This window comes from Anthonomus grandis, chromosome 22 (genome assembly GCF_022605725.1).
Source record: "Anthonomus grandis grandis chromosome 22, icAntGran1.3, whole genome shotgun sequence".
Classification (NCBI taxonomy): domain Eukaryota; kingdom Metazoa; phylum Arthropoda; class Insecta; order Coleoptera; family Curculionidae; genus Anthonomus; species Anthonomus grandis.
This window is the reverse complement of record NC_065567.1, coordinates 46,354,404-46,368,862: the sequence shown is the minus strand read 5'-3', so window position 1 is coordinate 46,368,862 and position 14,459 is coordinate 46,354,404. Positions and strand designations below refer to the sequence as shown.

Sequence of the window (14,459 nt, the reverse complement as noted above, 5' to 3'; positions counted from 1 at the left end):
CTTCTCGACTTCCAATTTGAAGGTTTTTTTTCCTAAAGGATCGACGTTCTTGTCTTCCTTGATGTTGTTCGAAGCTTCGCCTCTTTGATGGGGATTCTGTTTCAGAGTTTTGAATGTGTTGTTTACGAGATTTTTTGCCTTTTGCAAGCACCCAGGCATCACCACCGCCAGGCTCGAAACCTGGAGTATCATCGTGTGGATTTTCAAAAGATTGTAATGAAGAGGCGGCATTGGATTGTCTGGGTACTGGGACCATACTTGAGCTACCGCTATCTTCACGTTGTTCAATGACTGATAACATTGATGACAGTGACACTTCAGTTTGTTTTTGTTTATTTTGTTTTCCCGCCAATTTACTAGGATCGTGGGGCCCTGCTTGCGACTGAGACAGGTCCTGTTCAGAGTTTTTTACTTCCTTAGGGTGCACTTCCTGCTCGAGATTCTGTATTTTTTGGATCAGCAAAAGATTATTCTGCTGCAAAATAGTGTTTTTGCTTGACGATTCATCAAGCAGTTTTTTAAGGTAAACAATTTCTATATTGAGTTTTTCCTCCGTAATTTTTAAGTTTTCTTTTAATCTTTCAATTTTCTGCTCACCTTGTTGGACCAGAGCTTCCAGATTACTTATTTTGAGTTCCTGACTTGCCGATTCTTTTGTGGGTTTTGAGGTTAGGTCTTGCACACAACAAATCATCCTTGAATCATCAAGAGGTGTTAATTTGGGAAAATCTCTTGATAGGCATGATTTGTGATAAGTTTTTCCACAAACTATACATATTGTGTAGGCACAAACTCGCGTTTTACAGCATTCAAACGTATTTTTTGCCGGAGCATTGTTTGTTGTTTCTTCGTTTGGCGGCGCCATCTTGGTTAAGATCTCAATCTAGTTATCAATTATCAGTTGCACTCTTCTATAACTTCTTGTATGATACTTTAGATCAAACGGTACCTCTTCATAAACCTAAGAAATATAAAGTTAGATATCCTATCTGGTATATAGAGGAAATTATTAGAGATTTTAAAAAAAGGACAAAGTTCATAAAAGGGACAAAAAATCTCCACTGCTATGGTTTTAGAGGCTTTCCTCTATCATGGTTGTCTTCGGCAACGGGTTTTGGTTGGGTCAAAATCCTCAGAATATAGCTTTATTAGATGGGGAGTGCCTCAGAGCTCAGTCTTAGGCCCAGTTCTATTTTTGCTTTACATCTGGTTGGTCTGTCTATTCGCGGTGTCTTCACTATATTTGCAGATGATACCACAATATTGTGGCAGGCTCTGGACTCAGATTCTCTCCATAAGATCATCCTGGAGGATCTTAAGATGGTAAAAAGGTGGTGTGACTCTAATTTACTTACATTAAATCCAACAAAAAACTTAATTGCTATGTTTTAAATGTAATCTTAAAGATGTTTCAATAGATGGTGATCCAATTTACATTAACCCTGACAGCAAATTTCTTGGAATTTTCATAGACAAAGATCTCAAATTTGACACACATATATATCTTCTTGCCAAAAAGCTAACATCTGGTTGTTAAGCACGGCGCCCAATGAATCGGCATCGACCGTCTCGGCACGGTCGGTACAATCGGCCGGATTTGCTTCACATGTATTTAAATGGGGCCGCGCGCACTGAATCGGTTCGGTACGTTCGGTCGGTTCGGTTTTCTCCGGCGACGATCTCATATTGTGAGGAGGGCAACTTTTGCCGATTGCACCGAAAGCCTGCGACTATTTTACCATTTTTTCGCATAGAGTGAGGAATTGTTTCAAAGAATTTTAAAAACCGTTGATTTGATAAATATGTCAAACGAAATTTCAATCGAAGGTGTTCGCAGTTTTAGAAATTGAATGATAAACAAAACACATATTATCATGATAATTTAAGGAAAGAAAACGCTTGGGAGAAGGTATCCAAATTAACTGGATGTTATGGTAAGTGTCATTTATTATATTTTAAATCGGTGTTTTCGTTATTTACTGTTTATTAAGTTGGCATCATCAGGAGATTTTAAAACTCAGTTTTAATTATCTGAGGATGCCAACTTGGTCGGCGAAATGTGCGAGTGTGAATGTTCTCGTTTTGGTGTTAAGTCGTGTACAACTCTTGCTTTGAATATAATTTATGTTTTTACAAAAATACACAAAAAAGATAGCTTTTTATATAGTTCACGCATTCAAATGCACGTTGGAATGTTATTTTATAATTTATTTTATTTGACTCTATACAGGGTGTCCCACAACGAATGGCGGCTATCTATATCTCGTAAAGTAGAGTTCAGAAACTTTTAAAATTTGACAGTATACCAACGTTGAGGTGCAATTAAGCTAAAATAATTTTGAGATGGCGCAAAAACCAGTTCTCGTAATGATACAATCATCCTCTTTAAATAATTTTCTAAATAGTGGGATATCAAAAAATTAAGAAGGCGGAGGCATGACACTATACAAAATCACCCTGAACGTATTTTCATTCTAAAATATTTGAAAAACATTGCTTCGTCCTCCAGCAAATCATAAAAGAGATGATATTCTCCGAAATCTCTTCTTTTCAAAAAAATATGTACCCAAAATATCCTACGCTTTTCTACCGCTTCTACTTCAGCACAGGCTACTGCAATCATAACATCCTCTTCAGAATCTCAGGAACTGCTAATTTTTTTAAAAACGCTTAAACGGGAGCCTAATCACAATACTTCTATATGCTCGAATAATCGAACCACTTTTAAACGTCGTCGTGTCTTCATTCTGCCGATTGTATGAGCGCTAGCTACCGACTGAACAGACCGAACGTGCCGAACCGACCGAGCCGATCCGATTCAGTGGGCGCCCTCCTTTATACTGTCAGGATCAGTGTACAGGAACCTGGTCCAAAAATTGGCAAGTCCGTTTATTGTTCCCCATTTGAATCCCACCTTCGTTACGGTATCGCTTTCTGGGGCAGTGCAAGCAGTTACATTAATCAAATGTTGTTTGTTATTCAAAAACGGGCCATTCGATACATAAGTATGTGGGGCTAACCCCCGGGATTCATGCCGTCCTCTATTTCACCAAAATAAAATACTAACTCTCCCATCCCATGTCTGTATATTCTTGAGACTGCTTGCATAATCTATAAGTACAGAGAAAGTTCATGAATCAGATGATTTTGTACCTTCCTCAACCTACTTTAGCTTTAACAAAAAAATCAATTTTTTACGACAGTATTTCTATCTTTAATCATCTGCCTATCATTATTAAAAACTTAACTTCGCCTAGGATTTTCAAAAAACATTTAAAGAGATTGCTTGCTGCTAAAACCTATTATTCTGTTGAAGAATTTTGTAATGATATACTTTAAGTGACTGATTATATATATAAGATAAATGGTTATGTCTATGTACGCATTTTTTTATTGGGATAAGACTTTTTTTTATTTTTGAAAGCCAATAGTAATAAGTAATAAGATATAAAAAGAACTGACAGGAGGAGAATAAGGAATAAAAGAAACTAAAAAACGAAATGAATCGAAACTATAGAAGCCAAAATATAAGTAAAAATGTGCGAAAAACAAAAGAAAACTGGTTTTTCCCACCGTACCATTTTTTTCCCCAAAATGATTATTGGCAAATTTTAAAGTAAGCCCTAAACAATTTCCAGTAAAAAAACTCAATTAAAAAATAATTTTTATTTGGTTGAAAATCAAAAAGGATATGTATGTATGTACCCACGAAAAATTTCGAAAAAATGGATTTTATTTTTTTATCAATAAATTATAACTCTGACAACTTTTTGTATAAAATAAAAGTTCTTGGGAATATTAAGAGGTATCCGTCTGTCAAAACGAATAGGTTCTAGCTATTATAAAATCGGAGATAATTAAAAAAAAAACTATAAAATATAAATATTGAATGAATAATGAGCCCTATGGAAAAATTTCAATTTTTTATTTCTCAATCCTGTACTACTACAGAATACCTTAAAAAAAAGGTTATTACCAATTTGACTCTAAAATGAACAGAAAACCTATTTCTTTGCATTTTTCGAATTTCGAACAAAATCCGGGGTCAAAACGACCTTTTTTTCAAAATATGCTCTGAATTTAAAATGTTTTTTTTTCTACTTAAAGATGACTTAAAAAGTAGTAAAAAAGCCTTATGACAAATTTTTCCACGATTCATACGAGTGCCACAATCTAAAGAGAAAGATCAGGTCCCATAAGAAGCAATGTATTAGGATAGGAAAAGGGAGTTTGTTTCTTGTTTTTTTTTTGTAATTTTATTTTAAAAGGCAATTATAATAGAAATAAAAAATATTTAGGAAGGAAAAAAACAAATAAAATAATTTATCAACTTACTGAATATATAGAAGCTATAAAAACCGTGATATCAGTAATATAGTAAAAAAATACAAAAAATATTTTTGACACCACATCAATGTCTTTTTTTTTCTAAATTGGTAAACTATTAATATACATTTATTACCAATTAAGCAACCCCCACTAAATGAACCCCAGCTAAAATAAAACTATTATTACTGTTATTTTTTTTCCAGATATTTATACTTTTTTCTTCCTGTTATGCTACTATTACTATTATTACAAATATTATCTTTCTTGTAAATATTCTTACACCTTAAAACAACCTTAAAACACCCTGTATATTTTATTATCATTATTATTATAAATATTTTTCCTGATGACTCACTTGAGAGTCACTTTCAAGCTCACAGGGATGTCGATGACTACAACACTTGTGCAAGGAATAATTTGGTACTTGCCTATTGGCGTCTGGGGAGGTGTCAGGATGATCCAGTAACAATGCATTCTATTCTTTTGACGAGTATCTTAATTAAGATTTCAACAGTAAGTGCCATTATTCTTAATCTTTTTGTTTCTTTTGTTTTTAGTCCTTTTGTTTTAGTATGTATCTTACATGAAAAATATTGTTTGTAATTGTTTTAACGAACCCTTTTAAGTAGTTTCTTTTCAATTAATATTGGCTTCAAAAAAAATTTTATTGTACTTTTTTATTACTATTATAACTTTGTTCAGCAACAGTATTGTTAAGATGTATGTTCTTGTTAAGATGTCATAACTTTTTACTCGTTTATATTTGTTTTGCCTATATTTATATGTTTTTGTTTGTATTTGAATTTAAATTTGTGTAATGACTTTTAACATCTGCCTACACTGTTTTTCTTGGTTTAATTTTGTGACTTGTATAAGACTGTAAGGTTACTTGTATCAATAAACTACTTTACTTTACTTACTTTAATAATATTATTTTATCTTTTTTGGCGTAGGTAAACTGTTTATGTGATAACATGAATAAATTATTGAGTATTGAGTAATGTATAGGAATTGTCAATAAAAAACTACAATGCTAATAAAAATAGTATAAAATTACAAAGGTATGGGAGGAAACAAATTTAACTAAATTAATCAATAAATCTACAGTTAAAGAACTCTGTCAACAAGTAAAAAGGAAAGTCGGCTAACATGGTCCTAAGAGCTTTCCTAAAAGTTGGAAAAGTCTTACTGGAGGAATTACCCCAAGCTAATAAGGCATAGGATAGAGTGGAATGCACTGAGGCATAATAAAAGCTTTTAAGTGTATATGCATCCACATAGTCTTGAAGCTGCAAGACGGCATAATTGCTGCGGGACAATCTATTGCACACAGATTCCACGATAGATGTCTATCAATTACAATTCCCAAGAACTTGGAGGAATGTTGTTGGATGATGCTATTTGATGACTCCTCTCTAAGGAGTTATCTCCGGTCCTGAATAGCTGGAATCGGAGTGAAAACAACGAAATTGGTTTTTAAACTATTCAAACAAAGACCATTTTTCTGGCACCACCCCGCAATATCACCCGAGTAGTTAGTACCCGAGACGACTGCTGATGTATCATCGGCAAAAAGTGTTATGTAGCTGTCATTAACCAGGAGAGGCAAAACATTAATAAAAAAAAAAAAAAGAAGGCCCAAGAACACTACCCTGTGGAACCCCTGTGACGACAGTTGCCCAATCAGATATGGTCACCTGACCACTAACTTTCAATCTAACAGCCTGGGTTCTACCTGTCAAATATGATTCAAGCCATTTATAAGCCGGACCTCTTACACCATAATGAAAGATCTTATTTAATAGAAAAGCATGATTAAGGTTACAAATGCCTTAGTAACATCAAAAAAGATACCAACAGATATTAACTTCAATTCAAAATTATTTAATATATTTCTATAAAAAGATATTAGTGCATCTGATGTAGAGTCCAGACCTGAATCCAAACTGATGACATGACAGTATAGCAAAAGACCCTAAAAACACAATGTCTTTTAAAATATTTTTCAAAGATCTTAGAGAATACAGACAGGAGAGCAATAGGCCTATAGTTACTCACTTCTGCTGTCTCCCCCTTTTTATGAAGAGACTGTATGACAACAGCTGTTTTTAGATCTTTAGGAAAATAGCCAAACTGAAATGATAAATTCAGAAGATAGGTATGTGGAGAGATAATATGTTCAGAACATGCTAGCAATAAGTAACAAGGTATCTCATCTACACTGGATGACTTTTTCCTGGACAAAGATTTTATAACCTCAAGTGTTTCCCCTTCAGTGAGAGGGAATAGAAAAAGTGATTGGGATAAACTGTTGAAAAGCACATTCATAACCATGGGTGCCTGAAAATTATCTGTGATCTTTCTCACTGACTGTACAAAAAAAATTATTAAAGGTATTAGCAATATTGAGGCTGCCACTAATTTTCTTTCCATTATCAGTAACCAAATTAGGAACACACTTTGTTCCGCGACTTGAGAGGTTCATGATTAAGTTAATAATTTCCCATGAGGCTCGAGTTACATTGTATATAGAAGTAAGCAACTTTATTGAATTATTCGCTTTTTTAGCATTTAGGATATTTTCTCTATGTACTTTCAATTTCCTTCTATAGGATGTCAGTAACTCATGGTGATGAACGGTCTTTAGTTAAGTATGAAGTAGTCTCAACTGTTTGCCCTCATTAATTATCAATGGTGTTATCCACTGATGAGACTTTCTGTGATATGGCTTCGATTTGTTTACATAAGGAAAGGTCATATTAAATAAACTGGAAAATGTGTCAAAGAAGAAAGAAAATTTACTTTCAAAATCCAGAGTCTTAATAACTGACAGCCAATGTTCTTTGGACAACAAGTTGTTAAAATAGTGTATATTTTCATCAAAGAAAATTTGCTTAAATCATGACTGATTGGGTTTCCCAAGTCAACAATCGCCACTTCATAGGTTTCAGTTGAAAATAGTGCAGCGTTAGTGAATATATTATTAGTCAAGGTACAGGATGATCTCTAAGTTCTAGGAAGGTTCAGAAAAAACTAGTTTAAGACCATATGAGCTAAATCCACAATACTAGTCCACAATATGTACTGCTTCTTTACATCTGGAAATAAAATCATAATTAAAATCACCACAAAAACACATTAAAATATTAGGTTTATATAAAAGCTTTAAAAATTTGTCAAAGTAATTACTAAAAGTTTTAGAATCAGAGGTAGGAGGACGATATATACAAAAAACTAAAATCTTAACACTATTTATATTATTTTATAATCTCATAGTGGGTAAGTTTAAAACATGTGATCTCTATATCTGACAACCAAGTTTCTGTGATGCAGACAATCTCAGGGTAGGCATTTAAGTGTAAGAACAGTTCCAAGTTAGCAGATTTAAGTTGAATGCTTCTTGCATTTAGATTAACAATCTTCACTATGTTTGTGACTTTACTTTTTTTATGGCTATCACTTCCATCATCTCCCTGAGCTAAGTTAGCATATTTGCTGAGGGTCTGTTGAGTTAAGGCTTGCAATACAGTTTCTCTATGAGTTTAACTTTATTTTCCAGGTTGACAATATCGTTAGTATTTGGTTTTAGTTGTTAGAGCAGCTTACATTCCTCCTCATTGGATTTGACCTGTTTATTTAGCTCCTCAAACTTGGCCTGATTATTTTTCACTTTCCTCTCGCAATTAGAAAGACGCAGTCTAACATCAGAGATATTCTTAACGGTTGAATGGATGCAGTCAGGGAAAAAATGCATCAGTGATCTGGCCTTGAGGATCAGAACGCGACCTTCGGATGCGCTTACCCTACTACAACTTGCGCATATTACGTTTATATCGCATGGAAATCCAAATAGTTGCGATTTATCTTCCTTAAGAACACAGTCCTGCTTGCATTTATAGCAGTTGGCCATATTAAGAATGCAACTTACAGAAGAAAAGAAGAAGGTATTACTTTGGCTGACTCTGGTATTTTTGGAAAAGTGTTATTTTGGTTTATAGTTATTGGTTTATTAGTTTGGTCAGGGGAGCAATTATCACATTTTTTACTGATTTTATAAGCCTAACATTTAAACCCTCGACGAAAATATCTCGACTTGCTTTATTTTTTAAATTTGTGGGAGAATGAATTTCTCGCAGCATTCATACAACCTGTACCGAATAGGCTAGCATATAGCTTTGTCTCTTTTGCCAACTACATCATAATAACAGAATGATTGAAATTTCTCCACTAAACAAGAGCAGATCTGTATATAAGTGTGATCTGCTGTAAAATGCAGCAGGAAAAAATCAGTAAGAAAATTAACTGTATTGCTGCTGTTTTAACTCATTACAGTGAGTTGTCATATGTCAAAATAATTTATATGATAAAACAAAGAAAAGTTAGTGGCAATATATCAGTTTTTTTGTTTCAAAAAAAAACTGAATGAAGGAGTTTGTGGCTTAAACGCACCACAAAACATAATTTTTTATGTGTGATATTAGGAAAATTTACTACAGACCTTCTAAAAGCAAAATTTGGCCAATATAGAAAAATTAAATTAAGACCTTCCAAAGGTGGTCATTTTCAGTTTGCAGATTTAAATATTACTACAAACAATTCTGATACCATTCTCAACTTGATCCATAATTTAATCGCATACCTGAAATACCTAAGATTGTCAATTTAAATAAAAATGATACATCCTTTTTAATATATATTATACATATGCATACAATTTTTCAAATTTTTAAGGGAAAGATTTGAAGAAAAGGTTTTAAGCTTACAATCTCAGAAAGCTTTTCTTGTTGAATTAAACCTATCTTCAAAGGAGCACATATGCAAATATGTTTTATATTAATTATAATATATTATATAAGAGATAATACTTTATTATGATAATATATGATGAATATATGATACATTTACATTTTTATAAAATATATAATAATATTTCAGTGCACATACATACATTTTTCTAGGTGCCAATTAAACAAAATTTTTGATAAAAAAATGATGTCTATGAAGAACTAAAATGTATTGTATGAATATTTAAATTTGAATAAAATTTGATTTGATTTGAAAACATGTTTTTCTTTAATTTTTAAATTGTAGAGCCCAGACAATAGAGCAAACCCTAGGTTACTGTAGATATATGCAAAATATAATGGATTTGGAGAGCTTGTAGAGGTTAATAGCCTACTATTTTTTACCATTAAGCCCAGCATTTGATTACACTTATCATTTTGACTAGATTTTGGAAGTAAAATGTTAATATTGTTTGCATAAAATAGAACATTTTTTAATATAATTTAAAAAGATAATTTTTAACATCTTGAATCTTGAGTACTGGAGCTCATGTACAATGACATATTAACATTGCAACTTATGTATGAACATCATACCCAACATATTCCTACATTCCAATGTAACCAGATTTAATTGACTTTCAATTAATGCATAATCATGATCAGCAATAAATAATCCCTTCCTGAATGCACAAAATCTTAAAAATGTATGCTGAACTCATTCACAGACAAGTTGTGTACTGCCATATAAGATGATCAAACTATAGAGGAATAGTCTAGCTTAGAATGAACACCCTTTATAGTATCCAATGAAAAATTCTTACAATTCCTGAGAACAAATCAATGAGAAGAAATATGGAGTTTGGACCATCGACCAATGGAAAAATATGACTTGAAATTCTTTCAGCCACAATTTTAACAGTTTTCTCACTCTTTATATTGGAAACTGCAACACTCATACATAAGTCCATTAGTCCACCATCCTGCACCAGTCATAATACTTGTCAACTAAACTTATCTCTTCCAATCCCCACCTCCTCTCCTAATAAATATAAGAGAAACTCTCTTATATTGATTAGTCATAAAATATTTAATCATGTTCCTTTTTCAATTAGGACTGTTACAGACCTTAAAAAGTTTAGAAGAGAACTAAAGAAATTAATCTTACCAAAAGCTTAGTACAGCATTGAAGAGTATTTTAACAACTCATTCTAATATTTAAAATTAATTATATATCTGTTAATCAGATCTTTTTTTATTATTCTTGTTTTATGTTGGTTCTTGCCTTTTCTTTTTTAGTTTTTTCTTTGATTAAATAAAATATGCTTCTATGTACAATAAAAATTGATTCTGTATCCTGTTTTTATCCTGTATCCTGTATGGCCAAATAACTACTAATATTATAAATTCTAGGATTAGGAAGCTTTTAGCCCAATTTTATAAACTTAGCAAATAAAGTATATTTTGACTTGAATAAGAGAGCTTCTCGTAAGTGAGGAGATGGGGATTGGAAGAGATAAGTTGTTTACTTGACGAATATTATGACTGGTGCAGAATGGTAGACTAACAGACTTATAATAATAATAATAATAATAAGCCTTTATTTCCAACAGGCAACTTGCCCAATAACAGGAAACAGTTGCAAAACAATGAAAAATATAGTTAAAAAAAAAAAAAACACACAAACAAACCTAAAAGAATGAAAAGAAAAGAAAAAGAGTAAAGTAAAGTCACATTCTCAAAAGTTATCCAAAGAATTAGAACAAATAACTATTAATATGATATAAAAACCCAATTATAAAAGTTTAACAAGATAATCACATATTCAACAAAATTAAATTAAATTAAATTAACTGCAATATACCTACTAACTATAACTTAAACACATGGGTCTTAATCCCAAGAGTAATGATCCACCAAGATATCGACAATCACATGAACCGGAGAGAAATTTATATCGCACATGTGACAGATCCGATTAAATATAGCGCATATTGTATATAGTGGCGATTTCAACAGGATGTTAGTATGAGGCCTTGGCAGAAAGAATGTTAGGGGATGTCTAGCATTAAGCCTAGGCACCATGAAACGTACACCGGAAAGAAGTACAGGACTATCAATGAATCCATTCAGTAACCCATGCAGGAATTTTACAGAGAAGATCATTCTTCTGAGTTGTAATGGATGTAGATTGAAGCATTCCAATAGTTGCCGATGATCAAACCCTCTTACCGGATATATGCCATCCTGCCTGAAGGCCAAAAACTTAGCAAATCTACGCTGAACAGATTCAAGGAGACCAACATGATTCTGATAGAGCGGGTTCCATATAATGCAGCCAAACTCCAGTTTTGATCTCACAAAGCAGCAGAAAAGCAGTTTTAATGTAGACTCCAAAGTAAAACTCTGAGAACTTCTAATTATGAACCCAAGCCTTCTCAGGGCTGACTTGACTATGTTATTGAAGTGTGGAACGAATGTAAATTCGGAGTCAAAGGTTATACCAAGATCAGTAATTTGCTCTAATCTACTCAAAATAGTATCATTAATAAAGTAATTAAAATTTAAGGGTGTTTTTGATCTAGAGTAACTGACGACACTACACTTAGCCGCATTCAAGCCTAACCTGTTAACAGCGCACCATACCTCCAATGTATTTAGACAGTTCTGAAGAAAAACACAATCCTCCAAACCATATACATTTAAATATAGCTTCAAATCATCGGCAAAAGCCAGCCTATGACAAGTGAGTGACTCAATCAACTCATTTATAAAAAAACTAAACAGGAGCGGACCCAGGTTCGAGCCCTGTGGCACACCCGACGTTACGTTAAAAAGTTTCGATTTAAAGCCCTCATATTCGACATATTGAGATCTACCAATCAAGTAGGAATGAAATAAATTAAATAATCTCCCTGAAAAACCATACTGAGTTAATTTATGCAGCAAAATATAGTGATCTATCCGATCAAAGGCTTTTTGGAAGTCGGTATAAATAACATCGACTTGAGTATTAACATCAAGTGATTCACAGATGTGACTAGACAGACAGGATAAGTTAGTAACACAAGATCGCCCGCTGAAAAATCCATGCTGGTCTACAGAGATGAGTTCTTTTGCGTGACTAAATAGCGACCGATTCAGGATAATTTCGAAAAGTTTTGAGAAGTTACAGAGTAATGAGATTGGCCTGTAGTTCACAATTAAATCAGTACTTATGTATGAGTGTAGCAGTTTCCAATATACAGAGTGAGAAAACTGTTAAAATTGTGGCTGAAGGAATTTCAAGTCATATTTTTCCATTGGTCGATGGTCCAAACTCCATATTTCTTCGCAAATTGTAAATGCGCCTATACATTTTTTTTAGAAAGTAGTGGTTTTTTTGCTGGGCGTCAAGTTTTTAGTTCACTATCCCGCAGCCATCTTCTAATGGTGTGCACACTTAGACACCATTTCTTCTTCAGTGAAAAATTCTCTATTTTCCCTGGATGTTGTGAATGGATCTTACCTTGCCTTTTAAAAAATTAATTTGTGTTTTTTTTAATGGAATAACATGATTCTTTCAGACAAATTTTTTAATAATTCGGCTTACATTTGCCCTTAAAAGCATTTATTAGAGGTTTATTTCAGCCTGACGAAGGCCTTTTTTATAAGCACCAATAATTTTGACTTGATAGCAACAGACAACACTATACCACTAAGCATGATTAAAACTTATCCATGCCAACTACTGCCACAAATTCTGCTAGCTCACTAAATAAACTTTGAATAACAAACTGGATGTCAATTTACTTTTGATGAAAATATGCCTTTTTTTTTAAACATTCCATAAAATCTTTGCAATAGGTTAAAAATAAATAAAATATACAGCAGTGGGTTTTGTGGAATATGTACTAACAATTTCTATGATACTGTAACAAATTATATTTTTTTAATTCTTGTAATAAAAGAAAGGTTGGTTTGTCAATTTACTTTTGGCTATCAGTGTAAATTTATAAAAAGTCAATAAATAAACCCAGACACAATCTTAAATTCAGTTTATGAAAAAAGACACTTACCTTTGAGTTTTGTCTTTGCTTGCTAGTTAAAATCCTTCCTGAAACAACCAATGATGAAGGTACTGATCCCTCAGAAACCCTGACACTAGTACTATCTTCCTGATTTTTGGGTTGTAAAACACTTTTCTCTGAAGGTGGAGGAGTTGGTGTTGGTTTAACATGTACCTGTTTCTGCCATGGATTCACTTTTGGTAAAGGCGCAGCAACAAAAACCACCTTTTTGTCAATCAGTTTTTCATCTACATTTTTGGGACTATTTTGGTCACTTTGTGTATCACTTTTGTCTCTTTCTTCTTTTTCAATTTTTTGTTTACCTGGAGCTAAATTATTGCTATGGCCTTCCTTTTTCTCTTGAGGCCGCTCATGTTTTTCAGAATTACTTAGCAACTGTTTTTGTTTCTTCCTATCATTTTTTCTGTCCTTCCTACTATTGTTAACCACAGGGGTAAATGAAGCATCATCATCTAACTGTGTTGTTTGAATTACTGACTGTTTGTTTTCTTTTATATCTGGTGGATTTATATCAGGTTTACATTCTTTGTTTTCTTCCTTTTCAAGACTAGAGGTTTGGCTTCCCTGGATATTCTTTCTCATATTTTGTACCGCCAAAGCATAGGATGGCCCAGCATCAACCTTTTCATCTCCAGCTTGAGCCTTATAATTGGGAGATGCCTCTCCAGACTTCATTATAGTCTTTAGCCTTTACTATTCCAAACTTAATTATATTTATACCCAGAGTAAATTATGATACTTTTTATTAAATGTTAGAGTACAATATGGGGTGACACCATGATGTTGACTAAGAAAGCATGGTTCCCCTTACTATTAATGAATATTAGAATAGAGTTCAAAAAGTGTGTGGGAAATAAGTTATATAATAACGCTCACCAACAATGCAACAACTCGTCTTTTACACTATAAACTTAAACACGTGTTCACGAATATTTAAAGTCAAACTACATCCTCTCACAATATTAATATTTATTAGAGCTTGGATTTTGGATTGAGACAGTTGAAAGTGTTGAAATTTGGAACTTATAACTTTTCTGTTTTTCTGAATTTTTTTAAGATTGATATATGAAGGACGTCAGGATGGCCTAGGGTAAATTTTCATGCACACGATATACAATGTGGGGTGTAATCTGTCAATACGAAATTCTGTTGTATTGGTTGAAATCTATTGCTTTCCCATTGGTCAAGAAATTATTGCTTTAGAGGTTAGACAAATAAAGAGCACTTGTCAAATCGTATATCGAGCCTTAGTTTTTACTTACCACAATTTTGGTGC

General features: G+C 32.9%; 1 protein-coding gene across 1 annotated transcript in view; it reads right to left on the bottom strand.

Annotated features, from left to right (window-relative positions):
• The window catches only part of LOC126748606 (la-related protein 1B), a 129,504-nt gene extending 115,264 nt beyond the window's left edge, over positions 1–14,240 (bottom strand). Inside the window, exon 1 of the mRNA XM_050457960.1 lies at positions 13,172–14,240. Coding sequence (XP_050313917.1) covers positions 13,172–13,858 — 687 coding nt within the window. The 5' untranslated portion in view covers positions 13,859–14,240. The remainder of the gene's footprint in view (positions 1–13,171) is intronic.
• Between the last annotated feature and the right edge of the window lie 219 nt (positions 14,241–14,459).